General features: G+C 42.3%; 1 protein-coding gene across 1 annotated transcript; it reads right to left on the bottom strand.

Moving 5' to 3' along the window:
• Positions 1–14,269, bottom strand: LOC143276019 (protein SET-like). Its single transcript, XM_076580401.1, has 7 exons — positions 14,115–14,269; positions 11,389–11,570; positions 10,189–10,311; positions 7,160–7,373; positions 5,962–6,026; positions 2,432–2,545; positions 1–1,215 (listed from the first exon to the last, which is right to left on the bottom strand). The coding sequence occupies exons 1-7, from the start codon at positions 14,182–14,184 to the stop codon at positions 1,174–1,176; spliced, it is 810 nt and encodes a 269-aa protein (XP_076436516.1). The 5' UTR covers positions 14,185–14,269; the 3' UTR covers positions 1–1,173.
• Between the last annotated feature and the right edge of the window lie 2,890 nt (positions 14,270–17,159).

The raw sequence follows: 17,159 nt of genomic DNA, 5'->3' as shown, positions 1-17,159 counted from the left end.
GAGTACAACAAATCATTTTTATTGGTTTTTCCACACCTGCGGGGGGTCAAAGGTCGACGTGTCATCCAACTTGCCCTTTTCTCAGTCCTGTCCACGTTCACAAAATGAACACACAGTCTCCATGCTCCACCTCCCATCGTCTTCATCACAAAGTTTGGACCCTCGAATCGGAGAAACAACATCGCCTTCATTCGCTGAAACTGCACCCCCCCCTAAAATTTTCCTGATTAATTATTTAATCAATCCCCACAACTAACAACGAGAACAAACACCCATCCTAACATCCCTCATAAACCGTCCAATCTTTAAAAAATAATAAATACATAAATAACAATAAAATCTGAGCACAATAACAGTATCCATTCTTTCAAGTTCCCACCCTCGCTAAAATTCCCAATAAAACATCCCCCCTCACCCAAAAGAGAGCAATCATCGGAATGATTCTAATATCCAGTGTATCTTAATACAAATTCTAAAAACTTCCAACTACCAGGCATAACAAACTTACAAATCTTCCTGTGAGTACAGGAAACAAAATGTGGCACTTTACAGAACTCTTTCAAACTTGTATTCAACACTACAGGCTGTAGCCACAAAGTCAGATTTTAAACTCCCCACAACCTCCCACCCTCCCAAACCAAGACACAAGTGATATCTCCCTTTGAATTTTTCAAATTTTTCACCAATAAATCAAACACCCAGAAAAAAAGACAAAAATATTCCAATAACAAAAATACCATTTTGACCCTAAACGCCGTATTGTAGAGGGGGGCACTAAAATGCATGGTGTCGTCGTGTCGCTGTGCATGAAATCCTCCTGTCACATTTCTTGTGTCTGCTGCGTCGAAGAGAAGAAATGTCAGATGTATAATAAGAATAATAACAATAAGATGGGCGACACACTGTGTCGGAAGCAATGATGATTCCCGCATGAACTTGGCAGTAAAAAAAAAATAATAATAATAAAAAAAAAAATAATAAAATATTAAAAAAAAAAGAAAAAAAAAAAGAAAACTCTTCAAGGCTTTCCATGAGGTGTGTGTTGATGTGACGATGATGAGTTCTCCACGCCCCTTCCCCTCCCCCCCCCCTCCCAAAGATGGTGGTGGTGGTGGTGGTGTGATGATGGACGACAGGACGATGAATTAAAAACCAAAAGGGGGGACGACTGCTCTACCCCTCCTCTTCATCCCCTTCCTCCTCTTCTGCACCATCCTGAAACACGTCACAACACCCCTTGGTTATCTCTTCAACCTTCCATGGAAAGGGGGGAAAAAAAAAGAAAAAAAAAAGACACCAATAAACCTCATTCAATGAGAAAGAAGGGAGAGAGAAAGGGAAGGGAAGAGGAGAGGTAGGGGGGGAGAGAGAGAGAGGAAAAAGATAACAGAGACCAGGGAGAGAGAGAGGGGGAAGGAAAATATAACACAGAGACCAGAGAGAGACACAGTGACAGTGAGAGAGAGAGGGGGGAGGAAGGGAAAAAAAAAAACCCAATGTAGACAGGTAAAAACAGAAAATTTATCCATATTATTTTTCTCTCTGCTTTGACATCCTCAGAAAGTTATTTTAAACTATCAATCAGATGGAAATATGTAAAATGGTGAAAAGATAAGAACTTTGTTTTCATGACATAATAAACATTGAAAGATATCAAACATTGTTATTATCAGTATCTGTCTCTGCTTTTGACATTCTAAGAAAGTTTTTTTTAAACATTCGAACAAATGCAAATATATAAAGCAGTAATAAAAAAAAATTTAAAAAAACAGAAAAAAAAACTTTGTTTCCATGATATAATAAACATTTTGATTCCAATTCCACTGACAGACTGTGAGTATGCATATTCATCTACATACATGTACAGAATACAATATGCATCTTTATCTTTGTCACAAGTTTTGAAATACATCAGCATATTTCACATACAGGGGTAAAAAAGATGACAACATCCTGAAACCATCTGTCAATATCAAGGGTGGAATGGACTGATTCTTTTGTTGTTGTTGTAAATTCTGGGTTCCTACCCATGTGACCAAACAATATTCCTTACTTTTTCCAGACATTTTCAAGACCAGACTGATGATGACAAAGCCAAACTGCATAAAAATAAAAAAAATTGTCTGCTACACAGCTGAAAAAAAATCTGTCATCACTTTTTGTTTGCTTTTTACTTTTTTTTGTAAATGCATTAATAAACTGTTTAATGGTACTGGTCAAGAGTTTTGTTTAAAACTCCACAAAAATTCTTCTTCATCAAAAAAATAACAAAATAAATAAAGACTTTCACCATTTCTTGTTTCCTTTTCATTTATTCATAAATGCATTGAATGCACTGTTGAATGGTACTGGTCAAGAGTTTTGTTTAAAATTCCAATAAAATTCTCCCTCCCCTTACCCCAACCATCCTGCTTCCCCTCCCTCTTCTCACCTCCTCCTCACCCTCGAAGTCTTCCTCCTCCTCCTCTTCTCCCTCCCCATCCAGGTTCTCCTCGTCTAGATCATCCTCGTCGCCTGCCCCCGTTTCTTCATCGATCTCTGATGCCTGCACACACACACACACACACTGCTGTTCAGAGACCACAGACACAATCACACATGGTGCACAACTGTATTGTCTTGTTTTGTGCTGTATATCATCGTCCTATTAGTAGGAAATTTTCTATCTAAAATTACGTTCAAGTAACATACTTACCATGACCCACTAGTGCAGACTCCAGCAGGGGTCTGACATTCCTGTCCTGTGCAAACTACTATCCGCCTATGCGGAGAAAACGAAAGTCACTGCGGCCGATAACCTCCCGGAAGTAGGTAACCCCCCCTGTGGCCCCCTGGCTAGCGCCCTCTTTTGACGGCAATATGCCAGAACCAGCGCAGCGTGCAGGGAGAACAGGAAGTGGGGAGGACGGGAGGGTCTTAAATTTGGGTCACGGTAAGTATGTTACTTAAACGTAATTTTAGATAGAAAATCTCCTTTTAATTACACATACTTAACCGTGACCCACTAGTGCAGAATAGTGCGACAAGGTGGAGGGCTCGCCTGTTCTACTGTCTGTGTGCTGCGATGGCCTGCTGTGCAACTACCATAGAAGCGATGCCTCTTGAGCCATCGTCTCGCAGGCGTGCGACGTCTCTCAGGTAGAAGTCGATGAAGGTGGCAGGGTTTTTCCAGTAGGCAGCGTCCATGTCTTGCAGCGATGCTAAGTGGGCTAAGGCAAGAGAAGAGGACCATGCTCTGACTTCATGTGCTCTCGCTGAGGAGGCATCAAGTCTCAATCCTACATCTGCATACGCACCCTTAATCGCATTGACTATCCATCGAGACAGAGACATCTTGCTAATGTCACGTGGATGGTCCAGGTTCCAGCTAATGAAGAGGCGTCATTTGGACAATCGGAAGGGGCGCGACCTTTTGAGGTATACGCGCAGGGCCCTGACCGGGCAGAGGAATCTGTCCTCGTCGTCATGGGCCAGTATAGAAGAGAGGTTTGATGAAAAGAATGGGAGAGGGTGTGTTGGGAGTTTGATTTTTGTCAAGAAATTCGGGGAGGAATCTAAGTGAGATAGATCCGTCCGGCTCAAAGGCTATATCCTGTGTGATGCCACTGAGGGCATGTACCTCACTACACCGCCTACCTGAGGCTAGTAAGATGAGAAAATGTGTCTTCATGGAGAATGAAAGGAGCTATCGCAAGGGGTTCGAAGGGGGCCTTGCGGAGGTATTGTAGGACCAGAAAAAGGTCCCATGAAGGGGTCCGAAGGGATTTACGTGCGTGACTGAGGAAGGCCCCTCGGACCAGTGCCCTGAGGAGGGGGTCATCTGAGAAAGAGGGCCCACCCAGCTGGCGGAGAGTGGAGCTGACTGCAGCGCGGTGGACGCGTACTGCGGAGGCAGAGAGGCCTTTGGAGGAGAGGAAGGCAAGGAAGTTGGCGAGATCCATACTGGATGGGTGCGTGGGATTGACTGAGTGGGTTGAGCACCAGGAGAGCCAGCGGTTCCAGTGTGCAGAGTAAACGCCTTGAGTGCCTTTGCGATGTGACCTGCAGACAAGGTCAAGGTCATCGGAGGCGCCTAGTGCAGACAGAGATTCCCACACAGTAGCCAGGCGTGTAGGTTGAGGACCTCTGGGTTTCCGTGGGGAATGCCCGAGCGGGGCTGGACTAGGGAGTGTCTGCCAATGTGAAGGCGGAGTGGGGGAATGTGGGTGAGGTGGAGCAGGTCGGGGAACCACGGCTGTGCTGGCCAGTGTGGTGTGATGAGAATCATGGAGGCACTCTCCAGCCTTGCCTTTCTGAGGACTTTTCCCATGATGGGAAGTGGGGGGAAGGCATACCCCGAAAGGTTGGACCAGTTGATCAATAGGGCGTCTATGGCCCAGGCCTGCGGGTCTGGGACTGGGGAGACGTATGTGGGAATGCGGAAGTTGAATCTTGTGGCAAAGAGATCCACATGTGGTTTGTGCCAAAGGTCCCAGATCAGTTGAAGTGTCGAGTGTGACAGGGTCCACTCCGTTTGGAGAATGGTTTGGGGTCTGCTGAGGTAATCTGTGAGAATGTTCAGATTGCCTGGGACATGTCGTGCTGTCAGGCGGAGGTTGTGCTCTTGACACCAGAGGAGGACTGTCTCTGCACGCAGGGATAGCTGGTGTGAGTGTGCCCCCCTCCCGCCCCCCCCCCCGTTTGTTTAGATAGCATGCTGCCGTCATGTTGTCCGTGCACAGCATGATCGACCTGTGCAGACGTGGGGGAGGAAGCGCTGGAGGGTGAGGAAGACCGCCTCCAGCTCCAGTTTGTTGATGTGCCACAACTGCTGTTTTGAGTTCCAAGTCCCCGACGCTGTGTGGTTGTCCATCTGGGTACCCCAACCCATGTTGGAGGCATCTGTGTACAATTCTGCATCCGGTGTTGGGTTCGAGATTGGAACCCCGGCCTTGAGCCATCGCATGTCCATCCAGTGTTGGGTCAACTGTGAGAACCATGTGCCCTGAGGCATACGGGTGTCCCATGCCTGTGAAGACTGGGACCACCTGTCCTGGAAGTGACGCTGAAATGGGCGTTTGTGTAGTCTCCCTTGTGGAACTAGTGCAGCGAGGGACTCCATAAAGCCTGGCAGAGAAGCAAGTTCCCTGGCAGACGCCGAGGTTGCCTGTGACAGCCAAGACAGGAGACTGTGTAGCCTGTGGAGGCGAGGCATGGCCGGATGTAATTTTCACCACAACAGATTTCTCTGCGTTTCAGTTGGGCTGCTCTCCCCAGGGAGAGTGCCTTGCCACAGTGCAGCACCCCTCCTCTCCTTTTTTTTTTTAGGGGGGAGGTTCGGAAGGGGTGGGGGTGGGGGTGGGGAACTCATCTGTCTATAACAGTTCCTGACAAATGAGACGGGAGTTTGAAGCGAATCAGCAAAGAGTTTCACTGCATGATTTTCCAGCCTGTGACCAACTACCCCACCAAGAACTGTGTGCCACACAGAGTGAAACACGAAGACTGGGACCACACAGACAAGTACCATCCTCAAAACATGCATTACTGATAATCAGTCTTCCTTTGGTTATCCCCTGACCTGCACTGCTAGTGTCTGAATCTCTCATGTCCGACTGAATCAAATCAAATCAAATTTTGGTGCTTTGAGCCTCACCAACACCAGAACATATGTTGGCAAGGGGACTGTATACAAAAGCACACATTAAATGAAAGGAAAATATTTCTTTAAAAAAACAACAACAGATAAATAAATAAAGAAATAAACAAATATAAAAATAAAAATCCAATGAAAAAAAAAGAGTAAAAATATTTTTCAAAATGAAATAAAAATACAATTTTTTTTCTATACACTTATAGAGAGAAAACAGATTTCATCACCAGTTAAAAGCAGAAATGAAAAACACGAGACACAGTCATGTCATAACACTGGCAGTGACAGTGAAAGAGAAGACACACAGCAGGGTACACAGTCAATCATACCAGGTAGTACTGCAGAGGGTTGGGCCAGATGTCGTCCTTGATCACCTCCCCTAGTTCGTCAGCACCTGGAACACACACACACAAACACTTATTCTTATTCTTGTTGTTCCAGCTGACCACATCAGGACTGTCAAACCATACAAATGCTCAACCGTGTCAACACAAAACTGTCACATCTACAAAAAAACACAAAGACAAACCCACAAAACACAGTTCATGATGCAGTATCCAAACCATTTAGCTCCTTATAGCAAATAAGACTAGACCATGCTGAGGACGCCAGCCATTCCGCTTAATTTATCATCCCCGGATTACAAAAAATCGTAAAAATGGAAAAAAAAACAACCCAACAACAATACTTCAAAACCAAACAAAAAATACATAAAAAAGGCCATATAGGCAAATAAAACTGCAGAATGGGAAGCTAGTGCCCATCCCCGTGTTTACATCTCACTATCTAATCGCCAGAGCAAAACAGCAGATAGTACATCATAGACTGCGGAAAAGAGAAAAAAGTGTCAAGGCTTGCTTAAAAAAAGAAAGGGGAATGGACTGGGAAGGCAGAAAAAGGAGACAACAGTGAAGACAGAAAAATGGTAGAAACAAAGAGAGTGACAGAAAAGGGGAAATTTCTAGCACAGAATTTCCAGAAGGCAACACACAAACTCATCATTGCCATGTCCAACCGTGACCAAAAGAACAGCAGAGGAGACAACTGCTGTCCCAGCTAGATATCTGGGCTAGAATTTGATTACAGTGGAGAGTGTCTTGCCCCAAGTTACATTACCACTCTCTCTCAACCAAAAGGAGTTTAGGACAGTTGATGTTGGGATGGTTCCCTAAGGCCAACTTGCCCCCAAGGCTGTAGAACAAAGAGCCAGTACAATCTTGCCTCCTAGTATCATAGTCCTTCACAAAAGACTAGGCTGTCAGCGAATTCCCACTGCAGTGAAGAAACCACTGATCATACAGCTCTCACTCTGCTGTTGGCCCAACTGTAAGCTGACGTCAATCTCTGACATAAGCCAACCATGTACACCACTGACAACATCAGCATTCAGCAGGGTAATACTTTGCACAAGACAGGGAATCAGACCCCTGCCTGAAGTCTGTACCAGAGGTTCGCAGTACAGTATATGTAATTAAAAATTACATATACATATATGACTAATACAGGTATCCACGTCAACACACGTACCAGCGTCACCGTGGTCGGAGAACCAGCAGAAGAAGGAGTCCTGTTCTTCATGGGCACGCTTCTTGCCCTTCTGCGGCGTGCCCGTCTTCTTGGTCAGGTCCTTGCCCTCCTTCCACTTGATGGCTGTTGACTTGGACGACGGCTCTCCCGCCTCGTTCAGGTGGAACTCCTTGGAGATGATATCGTTCTCAAAGTACGGGTTGCTCTCAAACGTCTGTCACAACCAAAAATCAAACAAAAAAATTATTGGAGATGATCTTTCTCAAAATAGTAGTTGCTCTCAAACATCTGTCAAAAACAACAATCAATTATTTATTGGAGAGGACCTCCTTTTTCAAAGTATGGGTTGCTCTCAAATTTCTGTCAAAAACAACAATTATTTATTGGAGATAACCTCCTTTTTTGAAGTATGGATTGCAAACGTCTGTCACAAACAACAACAAAACTTATTTTTTGGAGATGACCTCATTCTCAAAGTATGGGTTACTCTCTAACTTCTGTCACAAACAACAAAGTATTTATTGGAGATGATCTCCTTCTCAAAGTAGGGGTTGCCCTCAAACATCAGTCACAAACAACAACAAAAAATCATTTACTGGGGATGACCTCTTTCTTAAAGTAGGGGTCGCTCTCAAACATCTGTCACAAACAACAACAAAAAAATCATTTATTGGAGAAGACCTGTAAGTAGGGGATACTCTCAAACATCTGTCAAAAACAAAAAAATCATTTATTGGAGATGACCCCCTTTTTCAAAGTATGGGTATTCTCAAACATCTGTCAAAAAGAACACACACACCAAAAAAATAAAAAATAAAGAAAGAAATTTGAGATGACCTCATTCTCAAAGTATGGGTTACCCTCAAACATTGGTCACAAACGACAGCAACAACAAAATTATTGGAGATGACCTCGTTCTCAAAGTATGGGTTACTCTCAAACATCTGTCACAAACAACCACAACAAAAACCTCTAACATGTTGGAGATCAACTCCTCAAACTAAAGTACGGGCTGCTGTCAACCTCAGTTATTTATAGGATATCACCTTGTTATTAAAGCACAGGTTGCTCTCAAACATCTGTATCAAACAACCACAACAAAAAACAAAAACTCTTATCTACTGGAGATAACCTCATCCTCAAAGCAAGGGTTGCTATCAAATGACTGTCAACAACCATAACAACAAAATCTTATTTTTTGAAGATCACCTTGCTCTCAGAATATGGGTTGCTGTCAAATGTTTGTCATAAAACAACAAAAACTTATTCATTGGAGATCACTTCATTGTCAAAGAAACGGTTGCTCTCAAAGGTCTGTCTCAAACCACAACAATAAAAACTCATTTACTGGAGATCACCCAGTAAAATTCAGCATAATCCAGGCAATACAATATAGCAAAATACAAGTAATTACAATAAAGCACAACACAAGAGTACAGTTTTATACCACACAAAACAATACTTACAAAACTGATAGTGCATCCCAACCTATGTCAGATGCCTGTACCTCCTCAATACAACATTAAACAGTACAGTACAGAAGAACACAGTGTAGTACAGTACAGTAAAGTACACACTATTACAAAACTGATGGTATATCCCCTACCTCCACAATACAACACAAAACAATACAGTACAACACAGTACAGTACACCCTACTTACAAAGCTGATAGTGTATTCCCAACACAACACAGAACAATTTAGTACAGCACAGTACAGTACACGCTACTTACAAAACTGATGGTATATTTCCTACATCCCCAATACAACACAAAACTATACAATACGTGACAACACAAAACAGTACATAACAATACAAAACTGATGATGTATACCCTACCTCCACAATAAAACACAAAACAGTACAGTACAGCACAGTACAACACTGTACAGTACACGCTACTTACAAAACTGATAGTGTATTCTCTACATCCCCAACACAACACAAAATACAAAACAATACTTAAAAAACTGATGGTGTATCCACAACATCCACAATAAAACACAGCCAAGTACAGTACAGTACAGCATACAGTACAGTACAGTACACACTACGTACAAAACTGATGGTATATTTCCTACATCCCCAATACAACACAAAACAGTATAATACAGTACAACACAGAACAGTACAGAACAATACTTACAAAACTGATGGTGTATCTACATTATCCACAATAAAACACAAAACAGTACAGTACAGCACAGTACAACTGTACAGAACACACTACTTACAAAACTGATAGTGTATCCTCTACATCCCCAAAACAACACAAAACAGTACAAAACAATACTTTCAAAACTGATGGTGTTTCCACAACATCCACAATAAAGCACATCACAGCACAGTACAGTACAGCACAGTACACAGTACAGTTCGGCACACACTACTTACAAAACTGATGGTATATTTCCTGCATCCCCAATACAGTACAGAACAATACTTACAAAACTTATGGTGTATCCACAACATTCCCAATACAACACAACAGTACAACACAGTACTACAGTACACACTACTTACAAAACTGATGGTGTATCTCCAACACAACAAAAAACAGTACAGCACAGTACAGTACACAGTACAGTACACACTACTTACAAAACTGATGGTGTATCTCCAACACAACACAAAACAGTACAGCACAGCACAGTACACAGTACAGTACACACTACTTACAAAACTGAAAGTGTATTCCCTACATCCCCAACACAACACAAAACAGTACAGAACAATACTTAAAAAATAATGGTATATCCACAACATCCACAATAAAACACAACACATTACAGTACAGCAAAGTACAATACACACTACTTATTAAACTGATGGTGTATTCCCGACATCCCCAACACAAACCAGTACAGTACAAGTACTACAACACTGAACAGTACAGTACAGTACTGTACAACACAAAACAGTACAGAACAATACTTACACAACTGATGGTGTATCCCCAACATCCACAATAAAACACAAAACTGTACAAGATCTACAACACAGTACAGTACAGTACACACTACTCACAAAACTGATGGTGTATCCCGACTTGATGTCGTCAAACTCCTGCACCTCCACCTTGGCCAGGAACTGCAAGGCCTCTTCGTCATCCTCCGTCAGTAATGCCGACACCTGAGGGTGGTTCACAAACTGGCCACACGTCAAGGAAAACCACCACCACTGTACTGTAATGTATTCAGGCATCAGAAGACCCTACAGGCAGTCCAATCATCTGCAGAAGGCAGGGGTCTACGGGCAGCTAAGGCCCCGGTGGATGACAGAAGACATTATGACATGTAACTACTGATAACGATGCACGCCTCCATTTGTCTGCAGGAAGTGCTCAAAAACAGGAGCCGTGTCCCCAACTCCTCTGAATTTCGTGTATCCACAGACCATTCTGGTGACCGTGTATTACTTTCTTTTTTTTTATTATCACAATAGATTTCTCTGTGTATAGTTCTGGCTGCTTTGCCTGTGGGTTCTCATTTCCATAACCCACCATACCCTGGTATGAATTACAAACTTTTTTTTTTTTTACATGCATATTTTATTTTCTGCACTCACATTATACAGAGAGGGTTCAGGAACTAACAAGTCTGCACGCAAGTTGACCTGTGGTATCAGAAAAATCTCCACCCTTGACCCACCAGGTGCACAAAAACCTTTAACCAATCTCAGGAAACTCAGGCAAGAACCCAGCACTCCAACCATTTACCAACACTAAGTGACAATGTGTCACTTTATTTCACTGGAAAGTAAATGAAAACAAAACCAAAATAATAATGAAATTTACTTGGAGCCAACATTTTAAACTCAAATTGTGCTGTCAGTTTGAAGCCCTGAGCTTCCCCATTTCTGTGCATGGGTATTTTCTTCTCTTCTTTTTCCTGTTTTCCCTCCAATAATTATTGTGACCACTCTAAACTTGGACATTAGAAAGTCCAATCGTAAGGGTGTCAGAAGACAGACTTTATGCCTATGTATCACTGTTCAACTAATGTTTGCTGCGGTTTGTACTATATTTCTAAAGATTTTTTTTTTAACTTAAAACATCAAACATGTATACAACCATAAACATATGAAGCAAAATAAATAAATACACCACTAAAGCACTATACAAATCCATTCTCTTGCTAGTTATGAAGACACAAGAATGGACAGCCACACTCGCAGGGTTATAACAAACACACCACCTCCAACATAACTACAGCACAAAAAGGATACAGAAGTTACCCAGAAGTTGGGTATTTTGCCAATGAGATCTGATCTTTTCTTGAAAAAGGGTTGTCTGAGTTTGTTGAATTTTTGTTCAACCTTCAGAATTTCCTCACTGGCATTCTCGTTCAGTCTGTCGATTTGATTCTGAACTTCATCAATTTGTTCTATCGCCTCTTGCTGTTCTTTGTCTGCAAAATAAAGAAAGGAAACTATATATAACAATGAGGAGAATAGAGACAATCAAATACCAAAGAACAATGACAGAGCAAAGAGACCACCAAATCATATCACTCAGGAAAACATTATTTCAGATTCTGCAGATAAGGCTAGTAGTTGTAAGAAAAAAAAAACCAAAAAAAACAAACAACAACGTTCTAGGTACATTCAGCTGCCTACCTCTAGACACATTGCACAGACATCAAGAATGCAGGCATCCATCAGTCTTGGGCGACTATGGAGCTCCGCTGTGGGTGGTGATTGATACAGTACTGGGTGTGGCTGGACAGGCTAACACAGGAATGACAAGTCCCCCACTTCTACACTGCCCACAGGTTAAGTCTGACGCTTGTCTGTCTGGCTCTCAGCCTTTTGCCCCACACTGTTTGCCTTGGAATGCTGGGCAAAGTCTCTTTGAACTTGGAGAAATACCAACAAGCTAATCACTGCTGGGCTTTGTCATTACTGAGTGTTAAATAACTGCAAACACTCATCACTGGTTTAAGGGGAGCGACAAAAAAACTGGAAAATTGATTCTTCAAATCAGACTGCTGAACTAGAACAGTATGGTGTCTGGTCATCCTCATCAACTGTAACTTAGTATCTGCTCTGCCATTTCACACCTGGCAATATCTCAAGATGTTATGATAATCATAATGAGGAATAGCATTTGTACAGCACATTTCTATAAGTTAGACTCAACGTGCTGGCAACCTGGGCTTTTGTCAACTCAAGAATATACGTCCGCAACACTTTTCAGATGAAAAGGGCACACTGCATGCTCACCAAACGAGCCCCCATGACATTCTAAAAAGTTCTAGAAGAAACTTTTATCAAAGCCTCAATCTGATGCTTCCATGGCCACTTCTTTGGGGGCTAAGGTACCTGGATATCATGACAAGAAAGCATGCATGGCTTTGTATGCAGATCGATTTGATTAGAATGTAAAGCGTAAGAGTGACCCTCTGAACCATCCAAAATTCTCTAATACCTTGTACCCCTGCAGTTTCTATGGACCAGCCCTACAACAGCTACGTACACTGTCAAAGCCACACTTTATACACTACACGCACACATCAGTCAAGTAACTGGAACAGAAACCGCTCCTAATCATTCAATACTATCCTTCGATGTTGAGGAATGATCCGTCAGGAAACTCACACAAATGATGACAGCTCAAATGCATAAGATTAAAAATCATTTCTGAAACAATTCCAGACCAAATTATCCTTAATACATAATCACAAATATATAGTCTAAACAAAATTTTAATAAACATCCTAGTACTGTAAACTTTTCATACAGTTTTGCCAGATTTTGTCAATAGACCGTCAGAGGGTTCCACAGCCATTCTGGATCTTGCACATGTGCATGTAAGTTGTAACTTTTTGAAATTCCAGCAATGCCAAAGGTGATTGACATAGACAAGAGCAGCAAACATGTGCTGTCCTCCATTTCTTCATTTGATAGCCTCCATTGCTTCAACCAAACTCTGGTCAATGAAGTAACATCGTATGCAAGCACAAAAAAAGAGCAAAAAATTGAAAAGAGAAGCCTGTTGTTTTGCACGTTCTGCCCCTCTCGGTCGCCTTTGCTGCTAAAAATTTCAGACGCAATCAACTCCGAGAGCACAAATCATGTGACATGCCTGTGTAACTAGTATAAGTCATGTTTGCAAGGAACTCGCCAGCAGTCTATTGTCTCTGCTTGGCTGGACATGTTTGTGCAAAAACTGGAGATTTGATGTATAAAAATGAAGTCTTCAAAATTGGGCCATCATAATATTCTGAAGACAAAATGCATAAAAAAACACGCATTCAAAAAGATCAGTTCTATGGTTATCTGCATCACTGATTTGCTCGGTTAGTAACCAAAAAACAAACAAAAAAGTGAACAGGGGAGCGAATTGGATGTGGATATCAGTGTACCAATTATTCAAGGGGAGTAACTCACATTTCTCAAAAAGCTATCTCATCAAAGATAGATATTCAACAATGGAATGAACCCTTTTCTCTCTCAAAATCATGGTCATCAAGTACAATCAAATTCATCTATTCGGTGTTGCATAAACTGCGTTATGCCAACTGCAGATTTACAACTGTTAATAAACTAACGCTTCCTTTCGAGGCATTTGAGACCGGTCCGGGTTATGTTTCTTGCACTCGTTTACCTCAATCACTTCAGCTTGTATACGAATTAATTTACATCAAGGAACAGCTTTCAAAAGACAGAGATTTTTTACTAAGACCCAAATTAAAAAAAGAAAAATATATGTATTTAGGGGTGCTACAAGAAGAAGAAGGATGCTTTACAGGTTAACAAATCCATGCAATAAGAAAGAGTCGGTGTGCTCGTGAAAACAAAGATGGCACATGGTTTGACTGGGGTAATGGTTAGCGTGGTGTTCCTACACTCACTTCCTCGGTCAGTAAAGATCATAGAAGGACCCTCTGAGATATTAAACACAGCTAAATATATAACTGATCTACATCGACTCTCATAAATTTCAAACTTACCTGCTTGTTCATCGGCGGCATCATGGTTGCTTTTGCCGTCTGTCTTCGCTACTTTTGCGGGAGTCGCCATTTTCAACGTGAGCGGGGAAAGGCTTTGCACTAAATACGCATGCGTGGAGTTTCTGATTCCGGTCAATGGAAAATATATTTTAAGCGTTTGTCAGCACAAAGAAGTTTGCACTTTGTAATACGGACTTTAATTATCGATCAGTAGTACGCACTTGTATTAGTACTGATATCCAGGATCAATAAAAGTGTTTCTATACTTGGTGTTATACTCGCGGTATAATATTGTAGAAGTGAGTGCTCTTGTCTTGGGGGAGTAAAAACAAGAAATGTAAATCACACGAGCTATGCAAACGAGGGTACGCTTTTCCTTGTGTAAGAGTGACACGGGAAGTATAATATTATAACAATTACACAGACACAAGTAAAATGTTTTGATGAATGGTTTTCATTTCATTTCACAATTTTATTGCCAAAATGGTATAATTATCGGTGATAAAAAAAAATGTCACCAGCCAGAATTACTTCCCATGTTCCCCTCCTTCCTCACCCCATTTCTCCTTCCTTGTACCGCCTTCCCAAACAATCACCACACTCTCACGTGAGCGCTCAAACTTCCAAAATGACCCACCTTCCTGTCTGCCTACTACGAAATGGACACTTGTGCGAAAAAGAAGTTTGACAAATGCTGCGAAACAAGACCTTCATCTCAATACAGAGACACTGTATAATCATCACTGACTAAAATTCACTGGTTGCAAAGTGTTGATTCAGATTTAGAGGGTACAGACCGATAGGTCATTATGCTCTGCTCTCCTTGACTCCACCTCCACCTCACGCCCTCGCCCCCCTTTCTCTCTCTCTCTCTCTCCCTCTCTGTGCATGCTGTACTGATATAACTTATGATTCCCCGTTGTTTACTAGTGTTACTGTTTCCCCTTCGAGGGCTGCATAGTGAAAAAAGCACTAATTTGCTTGCTGTGATTACCCTCGGAAAATAAAATGTATTCAGTTCAATTCAGTTCTCTGTGTGTGTGTGTGTGTGTGTGTGTGTGTGTCTCTCTCTCTCTCTCTCTCTCTCTCTCTCTCTCTCTATTGAACATCGTATCCTCGGCAGCGGCGGACAGTGTAAGACTACACGGATGTCTGCATCATTTACTGCCGGACCATCCATCTGATGAATCAGTAAGAAACATTTTAACTCGGAGAAACTGACTTCAGCAACGATTCCGAATTCTGTCATCGTTTTGACGGTGGTTCCCAGTGACGACCGCCAGTGACTTGGAAAAAAAAAAAGAAAAAAAAAGACACAGAAAATAAGTTGCTCACCTTCAAAAAAGTCACGTGCTTTCAAACCGGCTGAAGATGCTGACTAAATTGACCCGTGTTTTTGTTGACCGCAGTGTTCCGGCGACGGTTCTGGAATAGACCTATTCATTTTTTGTTTCAAAAAACGTTTTTGCACACATCAGTGGAAAATGCAGTTGATGCTGATGAGATCAGTGGACTGACGACGTCGAAGACTGATATGTGCCTGACAGTTATGTGGTGTGTAATAATGTTTACCAGCCCAGACCCTCACAGACTCTCTGTTACTGGCAGCTGAGCGTCTTAACCATTCTGCCATATCTTCAAAATTGGATGTCCACTGGTCCAACCAATTGGTCTTGATGAGACGGACCAGTGGACGTCCAGTTTTGAAGATATGGCTGAATGGTTACTGAAGACGCTCAGCTGCCAATACAGAGAGTCTCACGGTGAGGGTGTGGGTTCGAATCCCGCCTTCGCCTTTTCTCCCAAGTTTGAATGGAAAATCAAACTAGCTGGGCGTCTAGTCTTTCGGAGTGAGACACTGAATAAACCGCGGATGTCCCGCCGGTGCGCAGCACGCACTGAAAGAACCCATGGCCACTGACGACAGTGGCAAAATTATGTAAAATGAAATCCACTCCGGCTGATAGGTACACAACATGCACTCACGGCAAAGCCTGACAAGTGCGTCACGGGTTATTAGTGCTGCTGTCAGGCATCTCTGCCTAGCAGATGTGGTGTAGCCCGCGGCTCAGTGCGTCAGTCGTATATGGATTTGTCCGAACGTAGTGACGCATCCTTGAGACTGAACTGAACTGAAAACATGCGGCGTCTCACAGTTAGGTGGTGTGTTTACAACTGCGGGTCATTCAGTCCTGATGGGATCCGGCAGTGGACAGACCGTGCGTGACAAACCCTGTCTCCCCGACTGAACAACTGACTTCAGTTCAGTTGGCGTCGCGCCGTTGCCCTTACATGAAATGCTTTACCAGCCGGGTGAAAGCAACAGTAACTAACTGATTCTGATACTTATATATTATCTATATACATATATAATATGATACAAATATATATCATATAATATTATAATACAAATATATTATCAAATTATTATTAATATTCTCAAATACTTTCCAACCGTCAATGCCAATATACTGATCCATACAACCTGAAAATCAACTCAGTTTGCGTACAGAGCCAACCGAAGTACTACCGATGCTACACCGTGACTCACTCTCCTTCATCACAACACACACTGACATTGAGAAACCAAATTTCTTTGTTCCGAATCTGGTTATAGATTTTCTTCTGCGACCACTGAAAACTACCCATCCAGATCTGATGGCACTGAATTAAGCTTCTTTCCTTTAACATCAGTTCAAATTCGTTCTATTGATCACTGACCAGTTTACCTGTCAACAGCCCGGTGAACTCATTCTGCCTGTTTTCATTAGGCAATTTCATCTTTCAAAACAACTTCTACTGGTGCTCCCCAAGGATTAGTTCTGTCACCTGTCCTCCTTAGTTCACATTACGAACATCCATCTGGTACACTGAGATATGGACTGGAGTTTAACTACCTAGGCTGGCTACCTTCGTATCAAGTAGTTCAGGGCTGTGGACTTGGTTGAACGAGGGCAAAAAGCGTGATTCCAGGGTTTGATTCCCGGGGTCCCTGGTAAAGAAACAACGCCCTCCATGTGTATTGAATACCGGCTCTGATGACTG

The sequence above is a fragment of the Babylonia areolata genome, chromosome 31 (assembly GCF_041734735.1).
Source record: "Babylonia areolata isolate BAREFJ2019XMU chromosome 31, ASM4173473v1, whole genome shotgun sequence".
In the NCBI taxonomy this organism is placed as follows: Eukaryota; Metazoa; Mollusca; class Gastropoda; order Neogastropoda; family Buccinidae; genus Babylonia; species Babylonia areolata.
The sequence above is the reverse complement of the archived record's forward strand: the minus strand, read 5'-3'. Positions and strand labels throughout refer to the sequence as shown.

Bases quoted from the DNA above. Each gene is read 5' to 3' on its own strand.
- LOC143276019 (XM_076580401.1), bottom strand. From the start codon at position 14,184: ATGGCGACTCCCGCAAAAGTAGCGAAGACAGACGGCAAAAGCAACCAT. The intron at 7,374-10,188 runs GTGAGTAGTGTG...TGGTTGTGACAG, and splicing joins CGGGATACACCATCAGTTTT to ACGTTTGAGAGCAACCCGTA. The intron at 1,216-2,431 runs GTGAGAAGAGGG...GACGTGTTTCAG, and splicing joins ACTTCGAGGGTGAGGAGGAG to GATGGTGCAGAAGAGGAGGA.